The sequence below is a fragment of the Pristiophorus japonicus genome, chromosome 1 (assembly GCF_044704955.1).
Source record: "Pristiophorus japonicus isolate sPriJap1 chromosome 1, sPriJap1.hap1, whole genome shotgun sequence".
In the NCBI taxonomy this organism is placed as follows: Eukaryota; Metazoa; Chordata; class Chondrichthyes; family Pristiophoridae; genus Pristiophorus; species Pristiophorus japonicus.
The window spans coordinates 256,482,990-256,505,747 of record NC_091977.1 but is presented as its reverse complement, the minus strand read 5'-3'; the positions used below and the strand labels follow the sequence as shown (position 1 = coordinate 256,505,747).

At 45.0% G+C, this 22,758-nt stretch overlaps 1 protein-coding gene across 10 annotated transcripts in view; it reads right to left on the bottom strand.

Annotated features, from left to right (window-relative positions):
- The window catches only part of LOC139270052 (multiple PDZ domain protein), a 401,342-nt gene that overhangs the window by 87,713 nt on the left and 290,871 nt on the right, over positions 1-22,758 (bottom strand). For all 10 annotated transcript variants that reach the window (XM_070888410.1, XM_070888412.1, XM_070888415.1 and 7 more), the window contains one exon: positions 20,854-21,034. In XM_070888410.1, the coding sequence (XP_070744511.1) occupies positions 20,854-21,034 (181 nt within the window). The remainder of the gene's footprint in view (positions 1-20,853; positions 21,035-22,758) is intronic.

Sequence of the window (22,758 nt, the reverse complement as noted above, 5' to 3'; positions counted from 1 at the left end):
ACGAATCAAGAGGTCAACAGAAGAATTTTATTTTTGTTTTACAACTTCCCTTCCACTGCAAACACTTCATTTTTCTTCATAGATATAGTTTTACTTAAGTAAATATACTTCTGCAAGTATAATTAAATTATTTTGCAATAGCATTTTTGTACGTGCCCTGTTTTGGTGATGTTATTGAGGATATAGGATGGGATCACCATCGAGGTGTAACTATCCCAGAAACTACAATAATAGTAAAGGTCTTCTAGTAAAACATATAGGCTGCATAGTTTTAATAGACAGCTTTCATTACTGTTCTAAATGATAGCACAGCCTGCCTCGTTAGCTGTCTCTTATATTATCGTGCTCTGTATTAAGAGAAAACAAGAAACATTTCTTCTATATACCTCAGCCTGGCAGCCTATAAAAGAGAGAAACACAACTGTAGACAAAACAAAGATAAGGAAAAGAATACAATGCCACTTGACTGCTCTTGTCTCTCTTGTGACAGATACAACTTGCTGTTTTTAACTACGTTTATTTTGACAAGTGGATACCCTCCTGTCTTTGACTCATGACTGAAAATTTCACACCGAGGGCATGTCTAATCTTGACAGAGTAGATATTAGGAGGTCACTTCTTAGTAATGTGGTTCACTGTAAGTGAAATATAAGTTGCAGTGAACACCAGGAGTAGGCAATTAACTCAAAAGGTAGGAGTAGAATATAAATTTTCACACACATGACTATTTCAATATGATTGATTCTCTGCCTTCACAGCAGAGGTATAAATAAGGAACAGATGAAAGGTTCAAAAGTGAAGTAAAACTAGGAGTCAGCTGCCAAGCAAAATCAAACTTCTGAGGCCCAACAGTGCAGCTGAAGTTAAATCGGCAGGTGCAAGTGTCCTTGATCGTTATTTTTTTAATTTGTTTATGGGAAGTGGGCAATGCTGGTAAGGCTATATTTGTTGCCTATGCCTAGTTGCCCATAAAACATGACAGTGATCTTTCTTCTTAAGCCACTGCAATCCCTGGTAATGATACTTCTATATAGATTCGTTTTCTTTATTTCCATTTATTAAAACCATCTGTTGTATGATAATATGGACAATGCAGGCGAAAAGATCAATGATAAAGAATACCAAACATTATGCTGTTATCACATGATCCCATTACAGCACTTGCAATGTTGTAAAATATTTCAGGGGTAAATTGTAAAACCTCGAAAACGGATTGCGGTGCGTGTAATGACTATACTTAGGAAGCAGGACACCAACTTTGTGCTGCTTGCTCATTTCCATGATTTCTGCATGCAGCCAGTGCTCCCTGTGCTGTTCCATTGGCTGCACGCATCAGCAGGGGGCCCAATATTGTTTGTGCTTAGCACTACTTAAAGCTAGCCTGCACCTCTTAAAGGGGAGGTGTATTGTGCCTGTTGGTGGTGCTGAGATCATTCTGGATATTGTGATGTTTAAGAATCAACAATGCACTGGAGGTCTTGGTGGAAAAGGAGAAATGCCCTGGATCCTCAGGGGTGGGGGCGGGTCGGAGGCCCTCCAGACACATGCTCAAAAAGCAAGAGATAGAGGCGGAGGGCAATGCCATGAGTGGGTCCTGGATTCAGTGCCGCAAGAGGTTTAATGATCGTGCTCGAGTTCTTAAAGTCATTGAGTGCATGTTCAAATGTCATATCCTACCAACAGTACCACGAGCCTCAGCCACTGCTCAATTCACCACACACCAGCACCCACTACCAACAATCTCTCTCACATCGGACTCAGACCTAACATTCATAAGCTTCATAGAAACATAGAAAATAGCAGTAGTAGGCCATTCAGCCCTTCGAGTCTGCACCGCCATTCAATATGATCACGGCAGATCCTCTAACTCAACACCATATTCCCGCTTTATCCCCATACCCCCTTGGTGTCTTTTGTTTCTAGAAATCTACCTATCTCTCTCTTAAATATATTCTGTGATTTGGCCTCCACAGCCTTCTGAGGGAGAGAATTCCACACGTTCACCACCCTGAGTGAAAAAACTTCTCATCTCGGTCCTAAATTTCCTACCCCGTATCCTGAGACTATGATCTCTTGTTCTAGACTTCCCAGCCAGGGGAAACATCCTCCCCGCATCCAGTCCATCCAACCCAGTCAGAATTTTATTTGTTTCAATGAGATCCCCTCTCATTCTTCTAAACTCTAGTGAATACAGGCTTAGTCGACCCAATCTCTCCTCATACGACAGTCCTGCCATCCCAGGAATCAGTCTGGTGAACCTTCAATGCAGTCCCTCTATGGCAAGTATATCCTTTCTTAGGCAAGGAGACCAAAACTGCACACAATACTCCAGGTGCAGTCTCACCAAGGCCCTGTATAATTGTAGTAGACATCCTTGCTCCTGTACTCAAATCCTCTTGCAATGAAGGCCAACATACCATTTGCCTTCCTAACTGCTTGCTGCACCTGTATGTTTGCTTTCAATGACTGGTGTACAAGGACACCCAGGTCCCTCTGTACATCGACACTTCCCAAGCTATCACCATTTAAATAACACTTTGTCCTTATGTTTTTCCTACCAAAGTGGATAACTTCATATTTATTCACGTTATACTGCATCTGCCATGTGTTTGCCCACTCACTCAACCTATCTAAATCGCCTTGCAGCATCTTTGCATCCTCCTCACAACCCCACCTAGTTTTGTGTCATCAGCAAACTTGGAAATATTACATTTGGTTCTCTCATCCAAATCATTTATATATATTATGAATAGCTGGGGCCCAAGCACTGATCCCTGTGGTACCCCACTAGTCACTGTCCACCACCCCAAAAAAGACCCGTTTATTCCTACTCTCTGTTCCTGTCAGTTAACCAATTTTCAATCCATGCCAGTACATTACCCCCAATCCTATCTGCTTTAATTTTGCACACTAACCTCTTATGTGGGACTTTATCAAAGGCCTTCTGAAAATCCAAATACACTACATCCACTGGTTCTCCCTTATCTATTCTATCAGTTACATCCTCAAAAAACTCCAGTAGGTTTGTCAAACATGATTTTCCTTTCATAAATCCAGGTTGACTTTGTCTAATCCTGTTGATATTATCTAAGTGTGCCATTATCACATCCTTTATAATAGACTCTAGCATTTTCCCTACTACTAATGTTAGGCTAACCGTTCTGTAGTTCCCTGTTTTCTCTCTCCCTCCTTTTTTTAAATAGTGGGGTTACATTTGCCACCCTCCAATCTGCACGAACTGTTCCGTAATCTATAGAATTTGGGAAGGTGACAACCAATGCATCCACTATTTCCATGGCTACCTCATTTAGTACCTTGGGATGCAGATCATCAGGCCCTGGGGATTTATCGGCCTTCAGTCCCATTAGTTTCTCCAGCACTATTTTCTTACCAATAATCATTTCCTTTAATTCCTCTTGCTGACTAGACTCTTGGTTCCCGAGCATTTCTGGGACGTTATTTGTGTCTTCTTCCGTGAAGACAGAACTAAAGTATTTATTTAATTGTTCTGCCATTTCCTTGTTCCGCATTATAAATTCTCCCATTTCTGTCTGCAAATGACCTACATTTGTCTTCACTAATCTTTTTCTTTTTAAGTACTGGTAGAAACTTTTGCAGTCGGTTTTTATGTTCCTTGCAAGTTTACTCATACTCTATTTTTCTCCTCTTACTCAATCTCTTAGTCCTTTTTTGCTGAATTCTAAACTGCTCCCAATCCTCAAGCTTGCAACTTTGTATAACTCCTCTTTGAATCTAATACTATCTTTAATTTCTTTTGTTAGCTATGGTTGGGCCACAATTCCTTTTGTGTTTTTACACCAGAAAGTAATGTATAACTGTTGCAATTCATGCATTCGTTCCTTAAATGTTAGCCATTGCCTATCCACCGTCATGCTTTTTAATGAATCTTCCCAATCTATAAGAGCCAATTCATTCCTCATACCTTCGTAGTTTCCTTTGTTTAGATTTAGGACGCTAGTTTTGGATTGGACTACTTCACTTTCCATCTTAATAAAGAATTCAATCATGTTATGGTCATTCTTCCCTAAAGGACCCCCGCACAACAAGACTGTTAATTAACATTTTCTTATTACACAACACCCAATCTAGGATAGCCTGTTCCGGAGAAGGCTCCTCAACATACTGGTCTAAAAAAACATCTCCTATACACTCCAGGAATTCATCTGCCACAGTATTATTACTAATTTGGTTTGGCCAGTCTATATGTAGATTGAAGTCACCTACGATTACTGTAGTACCTTTGTTACATGCATCTCTAACTTCCTGTTTGATGTCATCCCCTACGCTACCACTACTGTTTGGAGGCCTATAAACAACTCCCACCAATGTTTTCTGCCCCTTGGTGCTCCTTAGCTCCACAGCTCCACCCAGTCTGATTCTACATCTTGATTTTCTGAGCCAATATCCTCTCTCACTATTGCTCAGACTTCATCCTTTACTAACAACGCTACACCAGCCCCCTCTTCCTTTTTGCCTGTCCTTCCTAAATGTCAAATATCCTTGGATATTCAGTTCCCAATCCTGGTCACCCTGCAACCATGTCTCCGTAATTGCAACTATATCGTATCCGTGTACATCTATTTGCGCTGTTAATTTATCTACCTTATTGCAGATGCTTCGTGCATTCAAATACAATGTTTTTAGATTTGTCTTTTTAACATTTTATTAGACATCTTAACATTATTTTGTACTATAGCCGTATTTGTCTTATCGCTATTTTTTCTTACCCCGGACCCTATTTGTTAATGCACTCTTTTGTTTGTATGCTCTGTCCCTTCCTGATATAATCTGGTTATTCTTACCACAATCACTTTCCTGCATTGCTTCCTTTTCTTTTCTCTTTACCATTCTAGATTTCTCTCCACTGTGACCATCCTCCGCCTCCCGCCCCCTTATTTAGTTTAAAGTCCTGTCTACCTCCCTAGTTATTCAGTTCGCTAGAACTCTAGTCCCAGCATAGTTCAGGTGTAGTCCGTCCCCACGGAACAGCTCTCTCTCATTCCCGAGTATTGATGCCAGTGCACCACAAATCGAAATCCACTTCTCCCACACCAACCTCTGAGCCATGCATCCATCTCCCTGATTCTATTGACCCTATGCCAATTTGCTCGTGGCTCAGGTAATAATGCAGAGATATTACCTTTGTGGTTCTGCTTTTCAATTTAGTCCCTAGCTGTTCAAACTCTCTCAGCAGAACCTTTTTCTTAGTCCTACCTATGTCATTGGTACCTATGTGTACCACGACAACTGGATCCTCCCCCTCCAAGTTCTTCTCCAACCCGGAGGTGGTCATTTACCCTGGCACCGGGTAGGCAACACAGCCTTTGGGACGCATGCTCTCAGCTGTAGAGAACCCTATCTATCCCCCTAATATTACTGTCCCCTACTACAGCCACCTGCCTCTTTACTCCCCCCACTTGAATGGCTTTCTGCACCATGTTGCCTTAATCAGTCCGCTCATCCACCCCGCAGTCTGCGCACTTGTCCACAAGGTTTGAAAGAACCTCAAATCTATTGGACAAGTGCAGGGACTGAGGTTCCTGCAATACTACCTCCTGGATCCCCTTACCTGCTTCACTCGCAGTAACACCCTCCTGTCCCTGACCATGTGTCAATTCTAAAGTATTTAATCTAGAGGGTGTGGCTGCCTCCTGGAGCAAAAGGTCCAGGTAACTTTCTACCTCCCTGATGTCTTGCAATGTCTGCAGCTCGGACTCCAGCTCCTCAACTCGGAGCCGAAGTTCGTCTCACCCTCACACAATTAGTACTATTGCAAGTCTTGCACCCATATCTCAAAGCTTGCAAACACTGACAGCTATTCAACCATGACAGCCACATCACCCAGACGTATTGCACAGTACTCATTGACACACTTCCCTGTCTTGCAGGAGAAGGTGGCGCACAACAGCGTAGAATTGCAGTGACAGCCAAAAGAAATAATCCAGCAACAAACCTGTAAGTAGTTCATGATCCTTTTAACTAGCGCTGGTAGAGGGGTCCTTCAATCCATTGAACTCGTGTTCAATTGCGCAAGGCTAAGAGAGTGCGGAGGCTGGAGCGTGGTGCTCCTAAATGGTAGCGTTGGCGTCAAATCAGCGTTACACACTGAGATTGACATCATGATCTGCCTGCACTGCATGCTGCCCCCGGTTGTTAGGTGCGCGCATGCAAATCCCTTTACAAATATGTCAGAAGAGTGCATATGCGTTGCGGCCGGTGTTTTGATTCTTTAAGAGACTTCGGACTAAACTTTGCATTAGTGTCCAGATCGCCCAAAAGTGGGCGATATTTCCAGGGTTAGCGTTTATATTGGTTTTTGTGATCGCCGGAACATTGCCCATTTTCAAACCCGTTAAGTTTCCACTTTATAATTTGGGCGTTCGTGGGAGCGATGTGAAATGGGGGTTTGCGGTTTTTTCAGTCATGCAAGGCCGGCGTCCATAGCAATAGTCTTTTCCCGCACTTCAGGAGGTTAGGGGTCATCTGCACATGCGCAGAAGAGTGTGAAAGTGAGAGAGGAGAGAGATAGTGGAGAAAGCTGGTGAGGGATTTGTTCTTTCTCAAATAAAGCAACGTGACGGAGTACTGTCGACTTGAGTAAGTGTGACCTTAGGCTTTTTATTCTGACTCCAGCGTGCTCGCACAGCATGGGAGGCCTGCTTATATGCAGTGCTCCTAAGAGATGCTGGGATCCCTTGGGACTCCAACAGATGCGCCCTCTGATGGCGGTAGAATGCTGGTTATAAGGTGTTACATACATAACATCACTCCCCCCGCCAAAGTCAATAGTACACTTATTTACAGGGTGAGACGATCTGAGGCTTTCTGCTCCCTAGTCGATCGTCTCAGTACAAACACAGGTGCAGGTGAGTTGGTTGGGCCTTCGCTGGGCTGCTGCGCAGCTGGCCTTGCTGGGCTGCTGGAGATGATGAGTTCAGCTTCATGGTCAACCATGATGTCGGTTGCCACTTGTGTGTGTATATCAGAGGGTCGAAGTTGATGGTGTCCTCTTCGGGTTACTCGTGGCCGTCTGTGAATCACAGTTTGGTTTGGTCCAAATGCTTTCTGCAAGTTAGTCTATTTGCAAGTTTGACCTCAAACACCCTACTCCCTTCTTTGGCTACAACAGTGCCAGCAAGCCATTTGGGACCATGTCCATAGTTGAGTACAAATACACGATCATTGACTTCAATATCATGTGACAAATATGCATGATCATGGTACATGCTTTGTTGATGCCACCTGCCCTCGACATGGTCATGAAGATCAGGGTGGACTAGAGAGAGCCTTGTTTTGAGTGCCCTTTTCATGAGCAGTTCGGCAGGGGGAACTCCGGTGAGCGAGTAGGGTCTTGTGTGGTAGCTGAGCAGGACTCGGGACAGGCGGGTCGGCAGGGAGCCTTCCAACATGCGTTTCAAGCTTTACTTGATGGTTCGGACTGCTCGTTCTGCCTGGCCGTTAGATGCGGACTTGAACGGGGCAGATGTGATGTGCTTGATCCCATTGCGGGTCATGAATTCCTTGAATTCAGCGCTCGTGAAGCACGGCCCAGTGTCGCTGACAAGGACATCAGTCAGGCCGTGCGTGGCAAACATGGCTCGTAGGCTTTCGATGGTGGCAGTGGACGTGCTTAGACATTATTACACACTCTATCCATTTTGAATAAGCATCTACAACAACCAAAAACATTTTGCCTAGAAATGGGCCAGCGAAGTCAACGTGGATCCTCGACCATGGTTTGGAGGGCCATGACCACAAACTTAGCGGTGTCTCCCTGGGTGCATTGCTCAGTTGAGCGTTGCATTGGCGCTCGCAAGACTCCAAATCTGAGTCAATGCCGGGCCAGCACACACGGGATCTGGCTATAGCTTTCATCATTACTATGTCTGGGTGGGTACTGTGTAGGTTGCGTATGAACGTTTCCCTGCCTTTCTAAGGCAAAACCACGCGAGTAACCCCACAGAAGACAGTCCGCCTGTATGGACATTTCGTCTTTGCGCTGTTAGAACGGCATGAACTTTTCATGCATCTCCGCTGGGACGCTGGACCAGCTCCCATGGAGGACACAGTTTTTTTTTTTTACAAGGGACAGTAAAGGATCCTGGCTGGTCCAGGTCCTGATGTGGCGGGCGGTAACGGTGACTTTTCATATTCAAATGCATCCATCACCAAGAGCAAGTCTGCAGGCTGTGCCATTTCCACCCCAGTGGTGGGCAATGGTAGTCGACTGAGAGCATTAGCGGTTTTCTGTGCCTGGCCTGTGGCGAATTACATAGTTATATGTAGACAGCGTGAGCGCCCATCTTTGGCTGCGAGCAGAAGCATTAGTATTAATACAGTTGCTCTCTGAGAATAGCACTGTGAGCGGCTTATGTTCAGTTTCTAATTCGACCTTAAGCCCAAACAGATACTGGTGCATTTTTTTTAATCCCGTAAACGCATGCAGAGCTTCTTTTTCAATCATGCTGTAGGCCCTTTTGGCCTTGGACAAACTCCTGGATGCATAAACGACCGGTTGCAATGTTCCCAATTCGTTTGCTTGTTGTAACACACACCTGACCCCGTACTAAGACGCGTCGCAAGCTAGCACTCAACATTTACATGGGTCATACAGAACAAGCAGTTTGTTGGAACGTAACAGATTTCTGGCTTTCTCAAAAGCAGTCTCTTGTGATTTCCTCCATACCCAGTCATCTCCCTTGCATAACAACACATGTAGAGGTTCTAGCAAGGTGCTTAACCCGGGTAGGAAATTACCAAAATAATTGAGGAGTCCCAGGAACGACCGCAGCTCCGTCACGTTCTGTGGTCTCCGCACATTCTTGATGGCCTCCGTCTTGGGCGTCGGTGGGTCTGATGCCGTCTGCCACGATACTTCTCCCTAAGAACTCGACCTCTGGTGCCAGGAAAACACACCAAGCGTTTCAACCCGAGTCCCACACGATCTAGCCGACTTAAAACCTCTTCCAGGTTCTGCAAGTGTTCGATGGTGTCCCGACCTGTGATCAACATGTCGTCCTGGAAAACCACGGTGCGCGGAACCGACTTTAGCAGACTTTCAATGTTCCTTTGAAAAATAGCCGCAGCTGATCGAATCCCAATCGGGCATCTATTGTAGATGAACAGACCTTTGTGCGTGTTGACGCAGGTGAGGCCTTTCGAAGATTCCGCCAGCTCCTGCGTCATATAGGCCGAGGTCAGGTCCAACTTGGTGACCGTCTTCCCTCCTGCCAGCGTCGCAAATAGGTCATCTGCCATGGGTAGCGGGTATTGGTCCTGCAGCAAAAAAACAGTTGATCGTTACTTTATAGACCCCACAAATTCTGACCGTGCCATCGCCCTGGAGAACCGGAACAATCGGACTGGCCCACTCGTTGAACTCGACCGACGCGATGATGTCCTCTCGTTGCAGCCTGTCCAGCTCGATCTCCACTTTCTCTCGCATCATGTATGGTATCGCACGTGCCTTGTGGTGGATGGGTCATGTACCGGGAACCAAGTGGATCTGCACCTTCGCTCCCTGAGAAATTTCCGGTGCCTGGCTCAAACAATGACGGGAACTTGCTCAAAACCTGGGCACATGATGCGACGTTGACAGACGAAAGCGCTCAGATGTCGTCCCAGTTCCTGCGGATTTTTCCCAGCCAGCTTCTGCCGAACAGTGTGGGGCCATCTCCTGGTACAATTCATAGTGGTGGTTCGTGCACCGCTCCATCATAGGAGACTTTTACTGCTGCACTGCCAATTACAGGGATCAGCTCTTTAGTGTAAGTTCTCAGCTTGGTATGAATAGGGCTCAGCTTGGGCCTTTGTGCCTTGTTGCACCACAGCCTCTCAAAAGCCTTTTTGCTCATGATAGATTGACTCGCACCCATGTCCAATTCCACTGACACTGGAATTCCATTCAGTTCAACTTTTAACATGATCGGTGGTTATTTCGTGGTGAATGTGTGTACCCCATACACTTTTGCCTCCTCGGTTCGAGTCTCTAGTTCAGTTTGATCCGCCATGGATCGGTCTTCCTCTGCAACGTGGTGGTTTGCAGCTCGTCTGCTCATTCGTTGGAGGTGTCCCATTGTTCCACAGCCTTTGCACGCATAGTGTTTGAAGCGGCATTGATGATCTCGGTGATCACCGCCACAGCGCCAACAAGGTGTTAATTGTCTCGCATTCACAACTGATGGTGGACTCCGTCATCTGAGGTCGTGCAGCTGCAGGCATGTACGTTCTGCCATGTGCATTCCTGCCTAACAATGACGTTACTTTGTGTTCAGTACTTGCCGATGCATCTTTATGCTGCAAAATTTGCTTGGTGTTATCGCTGGTGGACATAAATGCCTGGGCTATCGTTATGGCTTTGCTCAGATTCGGTGTTTCAACAATCAATAGTTTGCGAAGGATAACCTCATGGCCAATGCCAAGCACAAAATATTCTCTTAGCATTTGCTCCAGGAATCCACCGAATTCGCAATGTCCTGCAAGGTGCTTTAGTTCGACGACGTAGCTCGCCACTTCCTGGCCTTCAGACCCATTGACATGTATAAAATTGATACCTTGCCATCAGAATGCTCTCCTTCGGATTTAGGTGCTCCCGGACCAGCGTACACAGTTCTTCATACGATTTGGTTGTTGGTTTCACCGGAAGAAGATTATTCTTCATGAGGCCATAGGTTGTTGCCCCGCAGACGGTGAGGAGGATCACCCTTCGTTTAGCAGCGTTCTCATTCCCTTCCAGCTCGTTGGCCACGAAGTATTGGACGAGTCGCTCCACGAAGGCTTCCCAATCGTCACCTTCTGAGAATTTCTCCAGGATACCAACAGTTCTCTGCATTTTCGCATGATGGCTCATTAGGGAAACGAAGCATGCTTGACAAATCTTTTAGAATTTTTTGAGGATGTAACTAATACAGTGGACAAGGGCGAACCAGTGGATGTGGTGTATTTGGACTTTCAAAAGGCTTTCAACAAGGTCCGACACAAGAGATTAGTGTGCAAAATTAAAGCACATTGTATTGAGGGCAATGTATTGATGTGGATGGAGAACTGGTTGGCAGATAGGAAGCAAAGAGTAGGAATAAACGGGTCCTTTTCAGAATGGCAGGCAGTGACTAGAGGGGTACCGCAAGGTTCAGTGCTGGGACCCCAGCTATTTACAATATACATTAATGATTTAGACGGAGTAATTGAATGTAATATCTCCAAGTTTGCAGATGACACTAAGCTGGGTGGCAGTGTGAGCTATGAGGAGGATGCTAAGAGGCTGCAGGGTGACTTGGACAGGTTAGGTGAGTGGGAAAATGCATGGCAGATGCAATAAAATGCGGATAAATGTGAGGTTATCCACTTTGGGGGCAAAAACAGGAAGGCAGATTATCTGAATGGTGACAGATTAGGAAAAGGGGAGCTGCACCGAGACCTGGGTGTCTGGTGAAGAAGGCAAATGGCATGTTGGTCTTCATAGTTAGGGGATTTGAGTATAGGAGCAGTGAGGTCTTACTGCAGTTGTACAGGGCCTTGGTGAGGCTTCATCTGGAATATTGTGTTGAGTTTTGGTCTCCTAATCTGAGGAAGGATGTTCTTGCTATTGAGAGAGAGCAGCGAAGGTTCACCAGACTGATTCCCAGGATAGCAGGACTGACATATGAAGAAAGACTGGATCGACTAGGCTTATATTCACTGGAATTTAGAAGATTGAGAGGGGATCTCATAGAAACATATAAAATTCTGACCGGATTGGACAGGTTAGAGGCAGGAAGAATGTTCCCGATGTTGGGGAGATCTAGAACCAGGATCACAGTCTAAGGATAAGGGGTAAGCCATTTAGGACCGAGATGAAGAGAAACTTCTTCACTCAGAAAGTTGTTAACCTGTGGAATTCTCTACCATAGAAATTTGTTGAGGCCAGCTCGTTAGATATATTCAAGAGGGAGTTAGATATGGCCATTACGGCTAACGGGATCAAGGGGTATGGAGAGAAAGCAAGAAAGGGGTACTGAGGTGAATGATCAGCCATGATCTTACTGAATGGTGGTGCAGGCTCAGAGGGCTGAATGGCCTACTCCTGCACCTATTTTCTATATTTCTATCTGCTACTCATCGCCAGTTATGTCTCGAATAAAGCAATGTGACAGAGTACTGTAGACTTGAGTAAGTGTGACCTTAGTCTCTTTATTCTGACTCCAGAGTGCTCGCACAGCATGGGAGGCTTGCTTATATGCAGTGCTCCCAAGGGATGCTGGGATCCCTTGGGACTCCAACAGATGCACCCTCTGGTAGCAGTAGAATGCTGGTTACAAGGTGTTGCATACATAAGATTGTGGTGGTCTAGTACTGTGGATTGGTGTTTTTTGAGATTTGAGAATAAATTAAAAAATATGGATGCAAGTGAAGTAAGTGAAATAAGGATGAGCGAGGAGGAGGAAATGGCAGAGGCGGGAGAGATGGGAGGACGTAGGTACGCAAAGCGCTTTAGTGAGGAGGCCAATGCTGCCTTAGTGGCAGAAATTGAATGTAGGTAGGCACAACTGACCCAGGGTCGGGGTGGGCGTGGGAAACCCCCCCCCCCACCCCCGGGGTTTATCAACGGATTTGGGCCGAGATTGCAGAGGTGATTTCAGCAAGTATGCACAAAGACAAAAAGCCCAACCAGTGCCGCAAGCGCTCGAACTATCTGGTTGGTTCCGGCAGAGTAAGTATTAGATTTATTTATGTATTTGTAATGATTAATTTCAATGCAATTCTGATGCATTGTAGTTAGATCGGTAAGCATTTAATCCAAACCTTGATTTTAAACAATTTATTTGCAGACGGTAGATATAACCATGCATGCGATATGTATAACGTTTACGGTGGATTAGCATGTGTGTTGTGTTGTGTAATATTAATATAATAATAAAGTATCTGTCGGTAATCTACTATCTGTTGTATCTGTAAAAGTACCTGGCAATGATCTTATGCCATGCCATTGTCACCTTTTGCAGAAAAAGCTATCAAAGAATAGGGCCGGGCAGCGGCGCACGGGTGGCAGCCCAGCATATCTATGCGCCCTCACAGATCTGGAGGAGCGGGCGCTGGCACTTGTGGGGATCCACAACCAGTCGGCCAGCCGTGCTGCATCGGAACCTGTCCTCATGTCATGTGAGTAAAGTATAAACCACTGGGTGATGTAAAGTAAATTAATGTCACTCATATCAGTATAATATGATTAATGATGTATTTGTATTTTGATGTATTTTATCGATGCAATGTTATGTTACGGAATGATATGTAATTAATGATGGGATCATGAAAATCAAAGAAATGCAGATTTTGTACTATCATGATGTTCATTAAATGTGATGTTTGTAATTATTTTTATAGCAGTAGTGTTGCTCCTGTGTAGCGTTTGGATTCCCATGTGACCCGAGAACCCCCTTCTCCTCTAATTACCTCATTTATGTTTTCTAGCTCAGCCAAGAGCGCAGGCCCTCCAAGTGGAACCGCGTCAACCAATGGATCCGCAGGCAGGGGGTTTGTACTTCTTTCTGGGGGCGAGGAGCCCCGTATCTCGCCCGTTCTGCTGCAGGTCCTCCTCTCCACTGAGGACAGTGAAGAGGTGGAGGTGAAGCCTGCAGCAGCAGTAGCTTCCAGTATTCCTGCGGCCACTGCCTCCTCAACCGAGGAGGTAGCGGGGCCAAACGCTTTGCCGCAGGGCACCGCAAGTGAATCCATACCGGCGATGACCCCGCGGAGGTTGGTTTGGCGCAGTAGGACTGGTCCACAATCGTTAGATTTGAGCGTGGACATGGTCAATTTGTCCAGGAGGAGCGTTGAAATTGGTCAGGAGCTCCTCCAGGCAATGCAAGGTATATGTGAACAGATGGCCACCCTAGCCGCAAACATGAATGAGAGGATAACGCGAATAGAAACATAGAAAATAGGTGTAGGAGTAGGCCAATCGGCCCTTCGAGCCTGCACCGCCATTCAATGAGTTCATGGCTGAACATGTAACTTCAGTACCCCATTCCTGCTTTCTCACCATACCCTTTGATCCCCTAGTAGTAAGGACTACATCTAACTCCTTTTTGAATATATTTAGTGAATTGGCCTCAACAACTTTCTGTGGTAGAGAATTCCACAGGTTCACCACTCTCTGGGTGAAGAAGTTTCTCCTCATCTGGGTCCTAAATGGCTTACCCCTTATCCTTAGACTGTGACCCCTGGTTCTGGACTTCCCCAACATTGGGAACATTCTTCCTGCATCTAACCTGTCTAAACCCGTCAGAATTTTAAACGTTTCTATGAGATCCCCTCGCATTCTTCTGAATTCCAGTGAATACAAGCCCAGTTGATCCAGTCTTTCTTGATATGTCAGTCCCGCCATCCCGGGAATCAGTCTGGTGAACCTTCGCTGCACTCCCTCGACAGCAAGAATGTCCTTCCTCAAATTAGGAGACCAAAACTGTACACAATACTCCAGGTTTGGCCTCACCAAGGCCCTGTATAACTGTAGCAACACCTCCCTGCCCCTGTACTCAAATCCCCTCGCTATGAAGGCCAACATGCCATTTGCTTTCTTAACCGCCTGCTGTATCTGATGTACCATGACACCCAGGTCTCATTGCACCTCCCCTTTTCCTAATCTGTCACCATTCAGATAATAGTCTGTCTCTCTGTTTTTACCACCAAAGTGGATAACCTCACATTTATCCACATTATACTTCATCTGCCATGCATTTGCCCACTCACCTAACCTACCCAAGTCACTCTGCAGCCTCATAGCATCCTCCTCGCTCACACTGCCACCCAACTTAGTGTCATCCGCAAATTTGGATGGAGATACTACATTTAATCCCCTCGTCTAAATCATTAATGTACAATGTAAACAGCTGGGGCCCCAGCACAGAACCTTGCGGTACCCCACTAGTCACTGCCTGCCATTCTGAAAAGTACCCATTTACTCCTACTCTTTGCTTCCTGTATGACAACCAGTTCTCAATCCATGTCAGCACACTACCCCCAATCCCATGTGCTTTAACTTTGCACATTAATCTCTTGTGTGGGACCTTGTCGAAAGCCTTCTGAAAGTCGAAATATACCACATCAACTGGTTCTCCCTTGTCCACTCTACTGGAAATATCCTCAAAAAATTTGTCAAGCATGATTTCCCTTTCACAAATCCATGCTGACTTGGACCTATCATGTCACCTCTTTCCAAATGCGCTGCTATGAATAGCAGTGGCCCTGGAGATAATAGCCAGGAACACTGGTGCCAGAGGGCCATCAGTGGTCCTGGAATCCAGCACTGCACCCTCCTTGCCCAAGACACATGCGAGCCAGCAGGAAGCTCCTCGGAAATGTCCTCTCCACCATCAGCCCAAAAAGCAGATCTGCCGTCACGCCCCCACCCCCGAAGCAGCACTTGAGGAGCACTGCGGCTTGGAGTTGATAAGGGAAGGCAGGGGGGTCGGGGGGGAAGGGAAGGAGTGGCGTGGCCACAGTTAGGGATGGAGGGAGGAAGTGTTTTTTTTAATTAGTTACACGTTAAATTAAAAAAAAAAAATTGTTGCCTGTAGGGTGGGTTATTAGGTTAGTTGTTTAAATTGTTTGATGTTTTTAAATTTTTCACTGTTGCGATGGTTTTGGGGCGGGGGGGGGGGGGGGTGTATACATTTTTATTAAAATCCTTGTTGTATTTGTTGTTATTGCGCTGTTAAAATATTAAAATATTCAAAGTTGGGGGTGGGGGTACTGTTGTGTTATGTTTTTTATGATTAAAAAAATTATCTTTATTAACATTAAACACTTTTTATTTAACTTAACATAGTTGTACATTATCTTCAGATAATTGTAACGTTCATCACTGGAGTCCATACCATGAAAGGCAAACATTAAACGTAACGTAAATCAACCGTAACTGTCACCAACGTAATGCAAACCATTCATTTATGAGCTGCTAACGCAACAGTCTTGTCGCTGCGTAGTCACCACGGGCCCTTTCCTGCAGTCTAGAGGGAGGCGGGGGCATGGTTTCAACGTCAGCCTGATTGTCTTCCCCGAGGTCATCGTCCACCTCATCATCTTCCTCTTCCGCCTCTCCCCTCTCCTGAGATGGACCGGCAGTCCCATCTGGCAATTTCTGTCCTCTCCTGATAGCCAAGTTATGCAGCATGCAGCACACCACTATGAATTGAGCGACCTGCTCAGGGTGGTATTGTAATTCACCTCCCGAGTGGTCCAAGCATCTGAAGTGCTGCTTAAGCACTCCAATTGTCTTTTCAACGATATTGTGTGTGGCTATGTGACTTTCGTTCTCTCTCTTTTCGGCTTCTGTCTGGAGCTTATGCGGGGGGGTCATCAGCCAACTGGCAAGGCCATATCCTTTATCCCCCAAGCATCCAACCTTGTACTTGTGGTTGACTCTTAAACAGGTCAGATACAGTGCTCTCACGCAAGATGTGTGCATCATGGATGCTGCCTGGAAATTTTGCAATTACTGCCATGATTATTTGCTTGTGGTCGACGAGATGCACATTCAGGGAGTGGAATCCTTTTCGATTCCGAAAAACCTCTGCATCCTGAAAAGGTGCTCGCATGGCGATGTGCGTGCAGTCTATTGCTCCCTGCACCTTGGGAAAGTTTGCTATTCTCAAGAAAACTAGAGCCCTCTCACTCTGTGCCTCCTGGTCATCCTCTCGATGTAAAGGGCTTCAGTCACCTGTCGAATGCAGCAATGTGTGGCATGCTGAAAGATAGCGCAAATGTCGCCAGCTGTGGCTTGAAAGGAGCCCGATGCATAGAAGGCAAGTGTCGCAGTAATCTTGACCTCAACAGACAGTGTGGTCCTGATGGTGCTGTTAGGCTGAAGATCTCCCCTAATGAGCTGGCATTTCTCACTGATGACCTCCTTTTGGAAGCACAGTCTCCTAAGGCATGCATTCTCAGACAAGTTCAGGTAAGACCGCTTCTCCCTTTAAGTGCGTCGGGTGTAAGTTCTCCTCCTCCTCAGGCTGCCACCTCCTAGGCACAGAATGCTCTTCAATATACCTTCTCCCATCTTTAGTCTGCAGCCTGTGAGTAGTCATCAACCGGCTGAGAAATTACAGGCCCCATTACAATTACTATTATATGTATTCTTCAGAAATAGTAAATTTTCGCTCGAAAACTCAGAAAAGAAAGACAATTCGTCCACAATATAAGATGTTTCATCAGATTTTATATTCACCTTAAAATAACTCGGGTTAAATCAAAGCTCCCCAGAACTTGAAGCAGCCTTTTATATGAAAAGTCCTTCGAGTAACAAAATGGCTTCCATACCGGGTTAAGGTCAAGTGAGTGCAGTTTTTTTTGGGCGAGCGATCTTTTCTGTGATAGATGGGTGAGGTGCCGAAAGTAATGCTCGGCGATATTCTGGGCGGTGTCTGGCCGTTAGTTTCCTTTAAAAACTGTATTCTGGGCAATGCACTACAGTTGACATCATAAAAATATGGGCGGGCGGTCTAACTAATTATCGGCGCTAACTTGACGCCGAAACTACGCTGGCGATAAATGGACGTTAGTTTCCATTTTTTGGGAAAATGGGCGATAAATGGGCGTTATACTTCATTTCAGCGTTTAAATGGGCAGTAGCGAGGCGAAACTAATGGAAAGTCTAGCCCTTAATAGTGCCAAAAAATGGGCGCTGCAGTCCAATTTTGCCTCCCTCCTCTTCCTGTTACAGGACGCAACAACATACAAAGAAAAACATAATGGCGGTTGCAGAAGACATGACAATTAGTAGAATAGGGAGCTCAAAACAGGGAAAGAGATTTTTGGATGTGCACTGAGGCTATAGTACAATCTCAAGGTTTGGACAACAAATCATTCAAGTCTTTTCTTAATACTTTATATCATCAACACCTCTTGGGTCTGTTACAGCCTTCTCATCTACTCTCAATCTGTACTCATTCTATGCATAAGAGAGTTCTGGCTCGATCCTAAAGATTTCATTAGATTTTAGTCTGCATAATGGAAAGCTTTGGTTCCAAATACTGAGAACACTTCTTATCTATGACTGAAAAATAACAATTTATATTTATATAGCGTTTCTAACATAATAAAACGTGCTAAGGTGCTTCACAGAAACGTTATCAGACAATATTTGATACCGAGCACATAACGAGACATTAGGACAAGTGACAGTCACATGGATGAACTTCAACAATTGTACATCCCTGTCTGGAGTAAAAATAAAATGGGGAAGGTGGCTCAACTGTGGCTAACAAGGGAAATTAAGGATAGTTAAATCCAAGGAAGTGGCATATAAATTGGCCAGAAAAAGCAGCAAACCTGAGGACTGGGAGAAATTTAGAATTCAGCAGAGGAGGACAAAGAGCTTAATTAGGAGGGGGAAAATAGAGTATGAGAGGAAGCTTACTGTGAACATAAAAACTGACTGCAAAAGCTTCGATAGATATGTGAAGAGAAAAAGATTAGTCAAGGTCCCTTGCAGTCAGATTCAGGTGAATTTATAATGGGGAACAAAGAAATGGCAGACCAGTTGAACAAATACTTTGGTTCTGTCTTCACGAAGGAAGACACAAATAACCTTCCGGAAGTACTTGGGGACCGAGGGTCCAGTGAGAAGGAGGAACGGAAAGAAATCCATATTAGGCGGGAAATTGTGTTAGGGAAATTGATGGGATTGAAGACTGATAAATCCCCGGGGCCTGATAGTCTGCATCCCAAAGTACTTAAGGAAGTGGCACTAGAAATAGTGGATGCATTTGGTGATAATTTTTTAACAGTCTATCGACTCTGGATCAGTTCCTATGGACTGGAGGGTAGCTAATGTAACACCACTTTTTGAAAAAGGAAGGGGAAACGGGTAATTATAGACCTGTTAGCCTGACATCAGTAGTGGGGAAAATGTTGGAATCAATTATTAAAGATGAAATAGCATTTGGAAAGCAGTCACAGGATCGGTCCAAGACAGCATGCATTTATGAAAAGGAAATCATGCTTGACAAATCTTCCAAGAACTTTTGAGGATGTAACTAGTAGACAGACAAGGGAGAACTAGTGGATGTGGTGTCTTTGGACTTTCAAAAGATTTTTGACAAGGTCCCACACAAGAGATTGGTGTTCAAAATTAAAGCACATGGTATTGGGGGTAATGTACTGAGGTGGATAGAGAACTCCAAGTTTGCAGATGACACTAAGTTGGGTGGCGGCGTGAGCTGTGAGGAGGACGCTAAGCGGCTGCAGGGTGACTTGGACAGGTTCGGTGAGTCGGCAAATGCATGGCAGATGCAGTATAATGTGGATAAATGTGAGGTTATCCACTTTGGTGGCAAAAACACGAAGGCAGATTATCTGAATAGCGGCAGATTAGGAAAAAGGGAGGTGCAACGAGACCTGGGGGTCATGTACATCAGTCATTGAAAGTTGGCATGCAGGTACAGCAGGTGGTGAAGGCGGCAAATGGTATGTTGGCCTTCATAGCTAGGTGATTTGAGTATAGGAGCAGGGAGGCCTCACCTGGAATATTGTGTTCAGTTTTGGTCTCCTAATTTGAGGAAGGACGTTCTTGCTATTGAGGGAGTGCAGCGAAGGTTCACCAGGCTGATTCCCGTGATGGCAGGACTGATATATGAGGGAAGATTGGATCGACTGGGCCTGTATTCACTGGAGTTTAGAAGGATTGAGAGGGGATCTCATCGAAACATAAAATTCTGACGGGACTGGACAGGTTAGATGCAGGAAGAATGTTCCCGATATTGGGGAAGTCCAGAACCAGGGGAAACAGTCTAAGGATAAGGGGTAAGCCATTTAGGACCGAGATGAGGAGAAACTTCTTCACTCAGAGAGTTGTTAACCTGTGGAATTCCCTACTGCAGAGAGTTGTTGATGCCAGTTCATTGGATATATTCTAGAGGGTGTTAGATATGGCCCTTATGGCTAAAGGGATCAAGGGGTATGGAGAGAAAGCAGGAAAGGGATACTGAAGTGAATGATCAACTATGATCTTATTGAATGGTGGTGCAGGCTCGAAGGGCCGAATGACCTGCTCCTGCACTTATTTTCTATGTTTCTATGGTAAAAGAGGCAGGTTTTAAGAAGCATCCTAAAGGAGGAGAGGGGTAGAGAGGCAGAGAGGTTTCAGGTGGGAATTCCAGAGTTTAGGGCCTAGATAGTTGAAGACAAGGCCACCAATGGAGGGGTGAAGAAAATTGGGAATGCACAAAAGATCCAGGTATCAGACCACATTATGGGCTCAATTTTGCCCAAAACATTTTTTTGGTATACTTGAAGAGTTACATCCGATTTTTTGGGGCCTAAGTACGCCAAAAAAAAAAATTCTAAGTTTCCACATTGGATTTGTTCATTTTGGCTTGGCCTAACCCGACCTTTAGGGGGTGGAGCCTTGATCTGCGCCAAAAAGATCGGGCTGCCACTCACTCTCTGTGATCCGGGGACCGAGAATGGGACCGGACAGCCTTCGGGCAGGGTTGGACGTAAGTTGCTATGTGTTTTTCAATTCTTTCAGTGCGTCCGACCAGCTGCTGCACGATTTCCTTAACTCTCGGGAAGGTTTTTCAGTAGAGGCCATATATGATGGCCTAAGCAGAACTGGAGTAACTCTCAGCTGGCCAAACTTCCCTAGTTGGCGTAGGTTGCTGGTTACGCCCTCTTTGGCTGAAAAAAAAAACGGACCTAAAAAAAATCGGAACTAACTGAGTTACACTGGTGCAAATTGATTGGGGAAACTGTGGTTTTTCAACTTAGGCCAAAAAAAGCAGCCTGCTCCCAAAAAACAGCACAAATCATTAGGGAAAATTAAGCCCAGAATGAGTACCTAAGTTTGTTACTTACCCTTATTGCTGAGATCTAGATCAGGTGAGACAGCAATATTGTGTACCGAAGGAAGCTGAATGTTTTTCAATTCTACTGAAGCAGTGGCAGCAGGTGGTGTCTGAGACTGCTGCACATTTGCATCATCTGAACTGATGGTTAGTTTCACTGTATTCTTTGCTTTCTTCAGCAAACTTATAACCTAGGAAAATCCCAACAATGTATGAATTTAAATTAGTTACATTTGAGTATTAATTGATCAACAATTTGCTCTCAACATCCTTGAAATAAATGCTGTACATTGAAAACACCATGTGATTACAAGCTTATAATGTGTACTGAGTTATTTCATAGTAATCAATTATGGATTATTGTGCAACAAGCTTAAAGCAATTACACTACAATTATTAATCCTTCAATGTAGATGTCATCACATGCCTACATAGAGCGCACTGCTGTCACCCATCATAACATCTGCTGTAAGCAAAATTAATCAGCTCAAAGCAGAATACAGTCATGAGATGGTGGTACATATAATCAAACAAAAAGAACGCAGTGATTGCAAGACTGTAATTTGCTCTTCAGAGTTTCGATGGTGGTTATAAACTACACTGGTTTCTCTGAAATAGAAAAACAGAAACATAGAAATGTACAGCAAGTTAGTTCAGTCAGCATCCGAAAGAAAAAGACCTAATGTTTAGGTGAGGCTCGTCCTCAGAACCGCTAATATCTGATTATATTTAATGAGATCATTGACTTGCAATCATTCGCAGATATTCATTGTCAGGAATATATACTTAGAATTTGCGAACACCAACCATCTAGCAAAATACTGAAATAAGTCTAAGTCATTGGAGGCAATTTTAAGCCCCAAAAAAGGGGTGGGTTTGGGAAGTAAAAATTAAAAAAATTTATAACATGAGCCCAACCCGCCTACTTCTGGTTTTAACAAAGGCAGGATGGAGGGTGGGTAAACAACCTGCTCGCAGGAGGTGAATTGGTTGCTTAAATATTATAATGAGGTTGCGTACCTCAGAATTAACCAGCCTTTTAAATTTAACCCTAGCTAGCCGGGTTTGCTGGGCCTTGGGAAACCTGGCAGCTAAAGGGAGGCGAGGACTGCTGAATGCAGGAGGTAAGTGCCTTTCCACTTACCTGCTGGATCCTCTTTACCTGCTTCACCTAGCTCCCGCGATCAGACACCCCACTGACCCTTCCGATCGCCCCCCCGACCTTGACCCTTCCGATCTCCCTATTGCTTATAATTCCGATCTTCCCCCGACCTCTGATCTCTTGTCTGCTTCGGACCCTGATATTCCACTGATCCCCTCTGGCCTCCAATATTCCCTCCCCATCCCACTCTGGCTTTTCCGATCCCATCCTCCCGCCCTCCGCTCCGTGGCTGCGGCCTGGTGCTGAAAGCCTACTCACCCAACAGACAGCCAGCCTCTCAATTTGGCTGGCTGCAGCCTGGAAATGGAGGGAAAAATTGTTAATCAGGTCCTGCCGTTAAATTCGGCAGGACTTGAGGGAAACCTGTTCTCTACCCAACCGCAATATTGCCCCCTTGCTCCCATCCCACCTCCAAGATAAGATTGGGGCCAATATTTCCAGGCATATTTTTTCTTTTTTTGTAGAAGAGTGAAAGGTATGAATTAGTTTGCTGGAACAAAAGCCAATAACCTTTAATGGCTTTCATGCAGTTAGCATGACACACTTTGGTAATCCAAATATAGAGTGCATATTGTTTGTTTGAAATAACAGAGGCAACTTCAAAATAAACATTTTAGCCAAGGAGTCCTATGGGTGCCTGCGAACTGCATATGGAGAAAGGGCAGGTCATATTTTGGTGCAGAAGGAAGGCTCCGAAACATACTGAGAAGGCAACAGTATGGAAATGTGTTCGGATGACCATTTTTCTGATGC